At 30.8% G+C, this 14,657-nt stretch overlaps 1 protein-coding gene across 1 annotated transcript; it reads right to left on the bottom strand.

Annotated features, from left to right (window-relative positions):
* Nucleotides 1–11,850: 11,850 nt before the first annotated feature.
* On the bottom strand, nucleotides 11,851–14,657 carry LOC145559972 (ESCRT-related protein CHMP1B-like). Its single transcript, XM_081621232.1, has 2 exons — nucleotides 14,215–14,657; nucleotides 11,851–12,399 (listed from the first exon to the last, which is right to left on the bottom strand). The coding sequence occupies exons 1-2, from the start codon at nucleotides 14,540–14,542 to the stop codon at nucleotides 12,113–12,115; spliced, it is 615 nt and encodes a 204-aa protein (XP_081477358.1). The 5' UTR covers nucleotides 14,543–14,657; the 3' UTR covers nucleotides 11,851–12,112.

Raw genomic sequence — 14,657 nt, 5'->3', positions numbered from 1 at the left:
AATATTAAAAAGTATTGTAAAAATGAGAGAAAGGAGGAGAGAGATGGGCAAATGGGACTAGTTTTTAAATGTACCAGTGAAAGCTTATATAATAACATTGACTATGTAGTGATATTATTTCTATACGTAGTTAGTATCATTGAATGAATATATAGTACCATTGAATGAATATATAGTACTACAGAATGTTCAATGATACTATTTGATCATCTAGTGATGCTATTAATCACCCAGTGGTACACTTAAATCCAGCACGTGGGGGTGAGAGAAAGGAGGAGAGAGATGGATAAATTCCATGCGAAATGTCTCAAATGCCCCTTGTTATGTATGTACAAGTACCTATCAAACCTCCCTTTGGAAGTTCTTGGGATTTATTATTACAGTTGGAGTAAACTGAGTAGAATTCTTGATTTTTGTATTCTTTTTTTTTTTTTTTTTTAAAAAAGAAATTTTAATTTTAAGAATTACTAATCGAGAACAATTTTCTACATAATATCTGGTCTTCCTTATTTTACCATTAATGAAAGATAGCTAAATGACACTTACTAACAATTCCTAAGAAATCTAAAATTCCAATACAAGTACAAATCACTTTAAAACTAGTTACATTACATATTCAATCAACAATCACCTTAATAAAAAATAAAAATAAAAACTTCATATGAGTTGGCACTAATTTAGAGTTAACAGCAGTAGGTGGACAAGATTCTTTTTGGTTTTGTTTTGTTTTGTTTTCTTTAATAAAAATTTAGTATGATTATTATTGCTTTTATTTATTAGTGTTTGTTATTGTTAGAATATAATGGGTAAATTGAGTTACTTTATGGAAGTTCAGCCTTGATTTATGCATTTGTAAGTTATAATTCAGGAAAACCTTTTTTTTTTATTATTTTTTTTTTATTTGGTTTATTATTATTATTATTATTATTATTATTATTATTTTTTTATTATTTTTTTTTGTGGTGAAAAAAATTAGGAGGTGAGCTGGGCAGTCAATGGAACAAATACCTTTATACGAAATATAATTCACTTCAAAAATTTTGGCATATTCTTGGCCCTGATATTATATCTCTTGTGAAAAATTGGTGGAGGGGATCTGTTGATCTTACAGAGATTAATAGGATTGCATTGTTCTTATTCCGAAAATTAACGATCCAAAAAATATTTCTGAGTTTAGACCAATAAGTTGTTGCAATGTAATTTATAAAATAATATCTAAGACATTGGCAAACAAACTGAAGCCATTGCACGATGACATTATTTCGGTGAATCAGAGTGCTTTTATTCCGGGTCGTTTAATTACGGATAATGCCTTGATTGCTTTTGAAATTTTTCACTCTATGAAGAGAAAGGGAGGAGGTCATGATGGATCGGCGGCTCTTAAACTAGACATGAGTAAGCGTTGATCGGGTAGAGTGGTGTTTTTTGGGGAGAGTTATGGAGAAAATGGGGATCAGTGATAGATGGGTGAACTGAACAGAGTAATGGATTGTTTGAAAAGTGTCTCGTTTTCCTTTAAGGTCAATGAGGATATTTCGGGCTCTATGATTCCTACCAGGGGTCTTCGTCAGGGTGATCATATTTCTCCGTATCTATTTTTGTTGTGTACAGATGCTTTTTCTACTCTTCTTTCAAAAGCTGCACAAGAAAGGATGATTAGTGGTGCAAAAATTTATAATGGAGCAACGAGAGTCTCACATTTATTTTTTGTCGATGATAGTATTTTGTTTGCAAAAGCTACGACTCTGCCATTGCGACGATAACTGACATAATCAGCAAATATGAGAGAGCATCAAGACAAAAAGTTAATCTGAATAAGACAGAGGTGGCTTTTAGTAAATGTGTGATTGGTGACCGAAGGCAAGAAATTATCGGTACTTTAGGTGTTCGTGAGGTTAAAAAAAATAAGAAGTATCTTGGTCTTCCAACGATTATTGGGAAGTAAAAAAAAAAGCCATATTTACATGCCTTAAAGAGAGAATATGGAAGAAGCTTAATGGGTGGAAAGAAAGACTACTATCAAAGCCCGAAAAAGAGATACTTATTAAGGCGGTTGCACAAGCGATTCCTACATTTTATGATGAGTATTTTAAAAATCCCGGACGGGCTCATTGATGAAATTCACTCACTTTTAAGCCGGTTTTAGTGGGGATCGAGAGAAAATGATAGAAAGCTCCATTGTTAAAGTTGGGAAAATTTGTGGGGGGAAATCTAAGTTCATCAGGCTGATTTACATGGATGTAAATCAAGGGGTATTAATATCATTTTAGTTATTTAATTGGGGGTATTTTTGTATTTTCATCTCTTTTGTCCTCCACTCTCTAATTCCCATCCACCTTCATCCTCCAAGCCAATAAATCTGCACACCAATGTACCATCACCTGTGACGGTTCAAAATGTCAATGCGATGGTAAAGCTTTCCCCTAAGGGCTTGATATGGCCCTAATTTACACTGTTTGCTATTAGGGTGTCTTTTCGTAACCGTCGCGAAGCGGCGTTGGGGTCGTTGTTGCGAAGAGAATCACGGGGTTGTGATGGTGATGGATGCGAAGATGGTGGTGGTTGCGATGGACTGTGCTGGTGATGGCGGCTGAGAAGAAGATGGTGGTGGTAGTAGTTGTTCCGTTACTTGCCACCGTCACTAATGGGAATTTTGCATCTGTTAAAAAAACCCATACAAATGAATATACTCATTGACAAAATTTGTAATATTAATTGCATGTACGGTGTATGGCCCACACCAGCGGCTAATTGACAAAATTTCTTCAATCAGGCTAATTGCCTGAGTCTGCCTCAAATTTGTGTCGGCCAAAGGCTAAAGGTGGAATGGGCTTCCGTGATATTAAATGTTTTAACCAAGCTCTTTTGGCGAAACAATGATGGCATCTTCACACTATTAACAATACCCTTCTTTACCGCATCCTTAAGGCAAGGTATTTCAAGCATTCCGGCGTTATTGAAGCAAATAGGGGACATGGCCCTAGTTACTCATGGAGGAGTATAAAATCCTTACTTAGGGATGGCTTGATTTGGAGGGTGGGAAATGGAGAAAAAATTAAGTTGTGGGTTGATGCTTGGATCACTAAAGATGGAGCTGTTATCTACCCATCACTAAAGATGAACCAGCATTTCTGTAACCAACCATGAGAACACGAGAAGAAGTGGGAACAAATTTGCGAACAAAAGGGCGAAGAGCAGAGTAACGTTGATACCAATCAAAAGAAAATGTAACGAGCATCCCCAATACAAAAGACTATGGAATTTCCATAGTCGTAAGTGTTGTAGCTTGAAAACTTAGATTCATCGTTCTTTGTATTTTTGTTGAAATTTTGGTTCAAGAGTTGAACTTTGAAGCTTTCTCTCCCTTCCCAAAGGCTGACCTCAGAAGCATTTTGGCAGTAAGTTTCCCCCCAAAAGCATACCCCGTTTCTGTTTTTCCAACAAAACGGAAGTCTTTGATTTTTTTTTTTTTTTTTTTTTTTTTTTTTTTTTTTTTTTATGTTTTCCCTTTATTTATTTTTTGGATATTAATATTTTAATGGTGCGCTGGTCCAATTGGACCCTCTCCAATTTCGTCCAGGACTTCCTCAAAGAGAGGAAGAGAATTAAAGATGTCACGCATTTTTTTATGGTGAATTTATATTTGTAAATTTGAATAATGATAAAGTATTGTGTTCAAATATATTTTGAATCCGTTTAGTTAATCAGTTTAGGTCAGGTCGCATATGATTTTGACACTTTTAGACCCTGTTCTTTTGAGATTCTGGGCAGAGCAGAACAGATTTCAGTAGAGCAGAGGCGAGCCGAGCAGAGCATATTTCATCATTATTATTATTATTACTATTATTATTACTATTATTATTATTATTATTATTATTATTATTATTATTATTATTATTATTATTATTATTATTATTATTATTATTATTATTATTATTATTATTATTATTTATTTGTTTATTTATTTATTTATTTATTATTATTATTATCATCATCATCATCATCATTACTATTATTACTATTATTATTATTACTACTATTATCACTACTATTATTAATATTATCGCATTATCATTATAATCATTAATTATAATTATTAAATATTAATTATCATAATAATAATAATAATTATTATTAAATATTATTTAATAATTATTTTTATTATTAAATATTATTTAAATATTATTTTTATTATTATTATTATTAAAAATTAATAATTAGTATTATATTTAAATATTAGTTATTATCTTTAAATATTACTTTTTGTTAATCAATTATTATTATTTATTACTATTAATATTATCATTATTTTTTTTTGAGAAAATATTATTATCATTATTATTACTACTATTATTATTATAATAATTCAATATTAAGTATTATTCTTAAGCAAAACAGAGCAGGACAGAGCAGAACATAGCAGAGCAGATTTCAGCAAAGGAGCTCTAAAGAACTAGACTTTATATATATATATATATATATATATATATATATATATATATATATATATATATATATATATATATATATATATATATATATATATATATATATATATATATATATATATATATATATATATATATCATGCACATTTGACGATCCATAGTTTTGACTAGGGTGAGCAAAAAAACGTTAGGGCACCCAGAACTGAAACCGGAATCCGTTAGGAAACCGCTGGTTTTTGGAACCCAAACCTGTACTTGAGGTTCGGTTTGGGGTACTAAAATAGAGAGCTTGTACCAATAGGTTTCATTTCAGGTTCCTAATTTTTTGGAACCAAAACCTGCAGGGTACCATAACCTGATAAAAGTATCACTTAAGTTCAAATTATATACCAATTCTAACCTGATTTTAAAATAATAAATATCAAAATAACAATTATAAATATATTTATATTAAAAGACAGGGTACCCTGAGTCGGAATCAAAATCTGCATGTTCCAGTTTTAGTTCCAAATTTCCAATAACCTGTTCAACATATTTCAGTTTTAGTTTTGGTTCCCATTTTGAGGAACCTAGTGCTATAGGTTTTGGTTCTATGAATTAACAAGTATCCTGTTATGTTGCACCCCTAATCACTTAGGGCCCGTTCTCTTCAGCTTAGTTTCAGTTCAGTGTAGCTCAGCTAATCCCGAGCTCAATTTGGATCCTTAAGAACTAAAATGACCCCTAAAATCTTAATCGAATATTTTCAACACATAAACGATAAAAAAGTTAAATAGGGCTGCAATTTACAATTTATAAAAACTTTTGGGCTGCAATTTGCAATTTTTTTAAAAAAATTGATGTAATTTGCAAATTACTAACTTTAAATGACCGTAATTTGCAAATTTTCCTAATATTAAGGACTAAAATGCGATAAAAACAATTAATGAGGCAGATCATCAATGCATTATGAATCCTGCCCTTATGCTTTAGAGATCATCATTGTTGTTGGTCCAAACTCCAAAGCACCAATATACTGCAGTGAATATGAGAGATGCTACACATAAACTTGGTTTATGTGGGGTAGACATAAACTTCCAATGAGAAGTTGCCATGTCAATATGTCATTGCTAGCCAAAAACAAAGAGGGAAATTTAGGGGGGGGGGAATTATTTGGGTTTAGGCGCCTAAATACATGGTTGAGCGGGAGAAAAAAGTTAGGCGCCAAAGTCCAAACTGCATTAATGCATACTAATTCCAATATTGTGTTACTAAATAATTATATAATAATATACTAATAAATAAAATTTGTTACTAGAAATAATAATATCCCAGTCAAAGTCATTAATGAGGAGAGAGATTTTTTTTTAAATGGAATAATGTATCATTTGATAATGTTTCTTAAACTACAAGTGTAAAACTATTATTATATATAAAAACACCAATGAAATTATTTTTTTAATGTTCTTTGTAAAGACATCCATATAGATATATTTTCGAAAATGTTAAATAGTTGGACAATTTTAACTTTACTGTAGTTTTGTATTGTAGCTTTATTTTTTTGCTTTCGATACTAGTAAACATCGTTTTGTTATCAAAAATGAATGTAAATTTAAAATAAAGTAGCAGATTATTAAAAAATATGTCCAACGGTTACAATGCAATATCGGATTGATTGTTCGTTACAATAAAATATTGTAGTGATGATATAATAAAATATAATTAATTGATGTGATTTTATTCGCCTTTATGTTTAATAAAGCGATACAATCAAATATATTGGATTCTTAATATCAATACTTTATATTTCAAATATTAATGCACTGTACTTTATTTCAAAAAAAAAAAAAAATCATTTACTTTTATTTAAACAAAAGTTTCTACATGATAAGATTATTTTTAAACCGAAGGATTTTTAATAATAACTCATGATCAATTGTTATTTTTTTAAAAAAAAAAAAATTAATACATGTTGCTTAATATTAACATTAGATAATTGTTAACTATAAGATACTACAAATGTTAATCTTGTAATATACAAATACTAAATTTTGATCAATTATTTTACATAAAAATGATATTATAATGCTAAAATAAATATTTACTAAGTAATGATTAACTTTTGAAATATAGAATTTTTGCTTCAACCACACAATACAAATGACAAAACTTAAATTGTAGGGGTTAAATGAAATAGTGAAGGGTTAAAATCAAATACTATGTGGTTAAAACATATAACATTTGGAATACAAAAAGTAGTTATCGGTTACTAATAAATATAGCATTATGTGATACAAATTAAAAGTTTCAAATTACATATATATAATATAAATCTTTTTTTGTTTTTTACTATGTAAGAAGATCTAAGGGTCTACTTACATTTACTGAACTGAACTGGATATTTTATGAAAGAAGGAAATTAGGAACTGAACTGAACTGAACTAAATTGAAATTAAACTGAAGTGAACAGGCCCTTAATCTTCAATTTATTATTATCCTTTTTTTTCACTACTAGAAAAAGCGTCATTTCTGACAGAAAATTTCTGTTGGAACCACCCAAAATCCGTCGGAAAACACGTTTTTGACGGAATTCCGTCGTAACTGGTTGTCGGAAAAGCGTTTGTAGGAAATTTGTCTTATTCCGACGGAAATTTCGTCGAAAACATTTTTCCGACATAATTTTCGTCGGAGGAGGTATTCCAGCATCAGGAAAATCCGTCGAAAACTGTTTTTCAGAAATTAAAAAAAAAAACGCCGCTCCACCACGGCACGACGTTTCAATCACCACCAACCAGCCCACACCACCCGAATCACCAACTCCCTAACCCGTTCCACCATCCTCAACCACCAGAACCCCTACTCACCTAACCCTAACCCACACAAACGAGCCCAGATCTACCATCCCACCTAAGCAAACCACCCCACCACCCACCTAAAACCACCACCGCCACCACTGAAACAAAATCACAGCCAAAAATTAAAAAACAAAAAGAAAAAAAAAATTAAAATACCAATCAAACACCCAAAACCCGAAACCAACCAAACACCCAAAACCCGAACCCAAAAAAAATTTAAAAAAAAAAGTTAAAATCGAACCAAACACCACCACCACCGAACCTAAAACCCGAAACCAACCTAAACACCCAACCCGGCCGAACCCAAACTCCAACCCACCCACCTAAAACCCTCCACACGTAAGACCACCACCACCACCACCACCACCAACCCGTCATTCAAACACACCAACCTAAAACCATCCAAAAATTTAAAAAAAAAAAATCAAAAACAAAAATAAAAACATTAAAACATACCTTAAAAATAAAAAAGCTTCGAAATTCCCTCAAACTTGGTTTAATAAGGCCAAAATTCGACCATAAAAATGCTAGATCTAGCATTTTCATGGTTGAATTTGACCTTAAAAACCATTAAAAACCGTTGGTGAGAAGAGAAGAGGAGAAGCTGGCGTTGATGAGAGGAGGAGGAGGAGATGAGGGAAAGGAGTCAGGAGAAGAGGGAAGGGGAGTCAGAAGAGAACGAAGGAGGAGATCAAGGAGAGAGAAAGAGAAGAAGAGAGGAAGAGAGGAGAGAAGAGAGAAGAAAGGCGGAGGAGAGAGAGAAATGTGAAATGAAATGGGGGTAAAGGAGTCGTTTTAATTAGGGTTTGGTTTTTTTTTTTTATTTATTATTTTACTAAATTCTGTCGGAAAGGCTGTAAAATCCGTCGGAAATTTCCTACAAATTTGAAAATCCGTCGGAAAGTACGAATTATCCGACGGATAGATTTCCGTATCCGTCGGAACGGTTCTGTCGAAAATGGGCCTTTTTCTTGTAGTGTTTCCTCATCGTGTAATAAAAAAAATTAGTGACTATATTTAATAATAGACTATTCATCCATTATTATTTACAATACTATTTTGATCTTATTCCTTAATGTTAGATAGTCAATTACTCTAAGTCACAAAAATTATTTAACTTGTATGTACACACATACTAACTATTGGTCAATTGTTATTTTAAAAAATAAAAATGAAATTATGCACCTTTATAATAATACAACTACTTAATCTCGATCATTTGTTTACCAAAAAGTAAAATTACGCTCCTTAATATTAATAATAGATAATAATTGATTATTAAAAGGCATAACAATTTACCAAAAAGTACATTTGTTTAATTTACAAATACTTGTTTTACCAAAAAGTGAGACTAGGTAAAAAATAATCATTTACAAATTAAGTTATAGTTAATGAAATACTTAATATAATGTTTGTTTGAAACACTTAATACTTCCTCCGTTTCTTTTTAGCTGTTACACTTTCCTATTTTGGAAGTTGTTAATTAGTTACAACACTTTCTATTTTTAACATTTCTTTCTCTCTATCTTTCTCCTACCATATGGCTCCATTTTATTTTTCTCTCTATCTCTCTCCTCTTAAAAAATTGTCTAGGAGAACGTGAAGATACAAATAAGTGTAGCAACTAAAAAAAAGGAGGAAGTACCAAGCCGCAATTTCTATTGTACTCCCGGAGTACAATGCTCACGGTACTCCGGGATTAAAACTTCACAATTGTTAAAAAAAAAAAAAGATATCCCCAAACGAGAACAGAAGAGAGAAAATTTGATAAAAATTAAGGATTATAATACCCTAAATCAGTCAATTAAGATGGGGAAAGGGGAAAAAAAAAGGAGAGAGAAACTCAAAAAGCATATTGGAATGCCATTAATGATGGCAGATTAAAGAAGGAGATAAGTGCGAAGAAGACAATCAAACAAAAGCAGCAGAATAAAACTAAATGTACAGAATAACATAAAAATATTGAAAGAATAGCATAAGATTATATACAAAGTAACACAATTGTAGGCACGAAAAATTTAGTAACATAATTATATTTATCAAAATAACATATGGTGACTGTAAAATAACACATGGTTTTAACAAAATAACACAAGAACGCAATTGAATAACAGAAGCCTAAGAAGCAAAATAACATTAGGTTTTAAGTAAAATAATTTTATTTAAATTACAAAATAACATTCCCCACCACTACTTTCAAAGACTAAAATAACACAAATTAAACACAAAATTCTAAAGAACAGTAATATTATCTTGAGATAACAGTAGCCAAAAATCAAAATGTAGAAGCGAAATTTGTTTATCTCCTTTTTCATTTTCATCTACTACATCATATCTCCATGTATTAATTGCATAATTATCACAAATTCAAACCTAATTAGTAAAATAATTTACAATTATTTAAAAACTTACTTCAAGTATTAATTTATGTTAGTTTTGGGCTTGCTTGAGTAGGAATTTTGTCTTCAATATTTTGCAGACATGCAATTGAAGATTTTTCACTCCATTTCAATTGGAGAAACTGTAATTTCAAACTGAGAGAGAAAAAAGAAAAGTGAGTGGAGAGATAAATAAAATGGTTTGATTTTGACATTTTGAGTCTATCTTTCTTATATACAATTTAAGTTATTTTATTTACTTTATTTGTTATTCGTAAAATAAAATTTCGCATGCGCTTCTTTTAGTTGAATTTTAGCCCATTAATTTAGGTTGGGCCTGGAGTACAATATTAGGTACTTGAGTACAATATTAGGTACTCCAGGAGTATCATATACTAATTGGTACCAAGCATATCACTTAAGTTGGGCTAAAATAAATAGTGAAGGGTTAAAATAAAAGGGTGGAGGGTTAAAATAAAATAAATTTAGAATACAAATAATAGTTACCGGTTACTAATAAATATATCATTTTGTCAAAAAAAGTTTTAAAAATGCAAATAAGTAAAAGTTTTAAAATAATTCAATAATTGAGCTTAAAATTTTCTATACATTGTTTATTTATTATAAGAAATTTTTTGAAACTTAAGAGTAAAATGCAAAATAAGTAAAACTTTCAGAACATATTAATAACCAAAATTACAGGATATTCACCATGTTAACATCTTGATACTTTATACTCCCTCTACTACATATTACTCGCAACAAAGAGGTATTATTTGTGAGACATAAAATATTCTTTATAAACTATAATATAAGTTTTGAATACAATTTAGATAATCAATATTAATATACTAAAGTAATCCCCAACCTTATCCCCAAAGTACATGTGTCGGTTTCTATTAAAAAATTTCCCGTCAAAACCCTTTTTTTTCCTCTCTTTTTTGTTCATAAAAATTAATAACATAGCTGATAAAAAAAATATGCAACCTAAAAAATAGAGCTTTAATAACAACTTAGATAAATATTTTTTTTTTTTTGTATATTCCCTTGAATTTTTTATCGTTAAAATATAAAATGCATTGTTTGTTTGCTACTCTAAAAATGGATTTTAACTCAATTTTAAATTTATAAGATGTCACGAAACTAAAATTAGAGATATAAGTAATCAACATTATCGTATCTAATATAGTAATTTGATAACATAAATAGATATTTCTCAAACTTATAGTAATTTATAAAATTAATTTTTTTCCTTGTGAATATCCGAGTGTTGCTCGGGCAAAGAACTGGTACTATATATTAAAGTAATCACTAGAAATATTCTAGAATTACACGTGTCACGTTTACATTAAAAAATTTACCGCCAATAACTTTTAAAGGGAGAAAAAATTGGACCACAAAAATTTTAGTCAAAAAAATTGAGAGGAGAATTTTTTGGTAATTAGATAGATAAACAATGTTTGATTCGTGAAACATTATATAAAAAAATAAATTATAGAAAAAAATCTGAAGAAAAAAAAAATCATGAACATGAAAAACATTAAAATGGAGATAAGAGAGAAAAAACAGACCATAAAAAATTCCATCCAAAAAATTAGAGGAGAATTATTCATTAATTAGACACATAAACAAAATTTAATTCATGAAACATATAGAGTGATATAAAATATTAAATCAAAGAAAAAATCTGAAAATAAAATAAAATAATTTCATGAACATGGAGAACATTAGAAGAGGGAGAAGTGAGAAGAATTGGGCCCAAAAAAAATTCAGCCAAAAAGAATGAGAGGAGAGAGAATGATGTGGTTAGGAATTTGGATACATTAATTGTGTCTTGAAAATAAAAAACAAATTTGAAATTATATTTGAAATTTTACTAGTATTTGAAATTTGAATGAAATGTTTTAAAATACTACCTCTGGTCCAATTTACTCGCAACAAAGGAATATTTTATATCTGACAAATAATACCCTTTTGTTGCGAGTAAATTGAACCGGAGGTAGTAGTTTTTTTGGCCCCATACAAAACACCTATCACAAGCTACCACATCATTGATTTATATTTGGCCCTTTGCTAGTAAATATAGTTCAAAAGTTTTCTGATGACAGTACTCATAAAGTCAAAATAATGACGCTTTTAGACCCATTATAAGCTGCTGATTCTTAATGGTGTCCGAAACAAAGAGCACACTTTTCTGAGGGAAAAAAGGGACCTTAGTAATAACACTTATTCAAGACAAGGCATACATTTATACAGTCGATTCTCCAAAACTATCCCATTTTAGAGTAGCACAAGTACAGTATACAACATCCGTTAAGCATTAAGCTGATGCAACTAAAATTTATATACAGCAGAATTTTATTTATTTTATAAATGCAATCTAATTTCGTTGTTCATATATATTTTATCAAAAAAAAAATCAAAAAAGCATAAATGGAGCAATCCAGCTAGCTCAACCTCTGGCTTTAAGTTCTGCAAGTCTCCTAGATAAGTCATTCTCGTCAACTGTCTCATCTGTCTTTGTTGGAACAGGATGGGCAGCAGGCTGTGGAAGACCAACTGATACCTCCAAACCATAATCATCAGCCACTTGCTGCATCAAACTGTTGACGTCTGTTTCAGAAGTGGAAAGAGAAGTTGATCCAGCCATAGAACTCTCCATAAACTCTGCTTGAACCTCCATATTGACAAATTGCTTCTCAAATTGATCCATTGTTTCTGACATCTTTTGCAAGTTTCCTGTATATTCGGAGATAAAATCAGAATATGTAAAGAGGAAAGAAAGTAAGATGTGTATAATACAAAACAATTCTCCAAAGAACAGGGAAAAAGGGGAGGTGTTTCAGGGTCACAGAATTAGGCAATCTAAAAGAAGAAATGAGAGTCATATTAAGAAAACTCAAGCACTAATCAAAGCATTTTTTCGTTTTCCAAAAATTTTCATGTTATTTAAGATATAAAAACCATTTAAAAAAAAAAAAAAAAAAAAGTAAATAAACTAAAAACCCCCTTACCATGCTAGTTTACAAGCCAGAAATTATTAGTTCACCTATTATTTTCATTTCAAGAGAGAATCTAGGATACTTAGACAATATAAACTGACAAAAGGTAATGCTTTTATCCTAGTTTTAATCACAAAAGATATAACAGCCAACAAATGCACAAAAAGGTTGGCAAAGCTTGCATGATTTCTTAATATACGCAAGTAGCTTGACAAATCTCATACTATCACTTAGCCAAAGCCTCAAGTAGCTGCTAGGAAGTAAGAAAACAAATTTTACTCAAGATATATCCCTGAGATTGATATTGCTATCGACTAAATACATGTCATACTACTCCAATATAATGTTTTCTGACAGAAGCAGAGGACAAGAGAAATAGAGAACCACTTTAGTAATACACGGAGTAATAAGTAACTCAAACTCATGAGCAAGAAAAACTTAAAAAGCCAAGCTAGCTCCTGATGTTTAATGTTGAAGAGGACTTCAATTGAATGCCAAAATTCAACATATTTTATAGCAAAACCAGAGAATAAATAGCCGAGAGATACAACATAAAACTTGTTGCTATACATAATAACACCTGCTACTTTACACACCAATCGACTCCTAGGCTAATCTGGCTTGGTTGCAAAAAGTAGGAGGCTTGACTAAGATAGCAACAAATATATAGAGACATTTAATGGTTGGAGCATTACATTACATATTCTCAAAATATGATACTCTAACTACTTGAAAGCGTCAGGATACTACGAAGAATTGTGAATCTGACCCTTGAAGTTGACAATTAAGAAGCAAAATACTAGATAACAAAATTGTCAAAATCCTATAATTTACACTACCTAACACAATTGTTAGAAAGTAATTCATCCATGTTACCATTTTCTATTAACTAAACTTGGAGAATAAAAGCGAATTCTAGGAGAAACAAGATTCCTACAAGTCTATGTCCTCTACAGAATCCCCAACTACACTAATATTCACATTGAACGATGTTTCAAAGATAAATCGCAATCCCAACACTTTGATTCTGAATATGGCAACCTTCTCCAAATCCTATTATCAGTGAAATTCGACTACATGAACTTCATACCAATGCTTCCAATTGAATAATTCGAGTTACACAATTACCACTAAAAATCGAAGCATTCCCACAAGTAAACTAGACTTAATACTCTGTTTCAACACTATCTGTAAACAAGGTTTCAAACAATATTACTTGTATTATTTTGGCGGATATGAGTATATGACTTATAGTTATACCATCTAATGAGTACATCATACGACTTTATAAATCCTAAACCCGGCAGTAATAGGCTAATAGCAAACCGGCTCTTAACAGGAATATCCATCTCACAATAGCTACGAACTAATTAACAATTTGAGCGTATATGTAAATATATCATAACTCATTCACAATTATGTTTTCAGAAGCCGGAATTATTGTAGCTGATCAATCATCCCATGAATTCAATCCCCAAATCAATTTCAAAATTCAAAATTCATTCAAAAGGTCAAAATCAAAGGAAAAAAAACAAGGAGAAATTGAAATTACCAGTAGTAAGGGAAGAATTGAGGGATTTAACAATGGAACCCATAGATTTGGAAACAGTTTGCATCTTAGCCTGAGTATCAAGGCGCGCAACAACCGCATCAAGTCGAGAAGAAAGACGAAGATAATTCATCTGTTCATTGCGCTTACGAATTGCGTTTTCTGCGCAAATTCTAGCACCATCAGTGTTACCCTTTTCCATGGCTTTTTTGATCTTGAGTTTTTGAGCTTTCTCTTCTTTTTCGCACTTTTTGGCTTGCCTGAGAAGGGATTTTGAGGTGAATTTCAAATCCATGATTTGATTCATCAGTTTCTCTGTGCTTCCTCCCATGGCGGATGATTGATTGAAGAAATTGATGATTTTAGGGTTTTTATTAGGGTTTGAGGAGAGAAATTGGGGATTTTACGCGGAAATTGAGTATCAGGGGTTTGGGGAGGAAGGTGAC

This window comes from Chenopodium album, chromosome 9 (assembly GCF_948465745.1).
Source record: "Chenopodium album chromosome 9, dcCheAlbu1.1, whole genome shotgun sequence".
Lineage (NCBI taxonomy): Eukaryota > Viridiplantae > Streptophyta > Magnoliopsida > Caryophyllales > Amaranthaceae > Chenopodium > Chenopodium album.
Note: the sequence above shows the minus strand (reverse complement) of the source record. Positions and strands in the feature narration are given on the sequence as shown.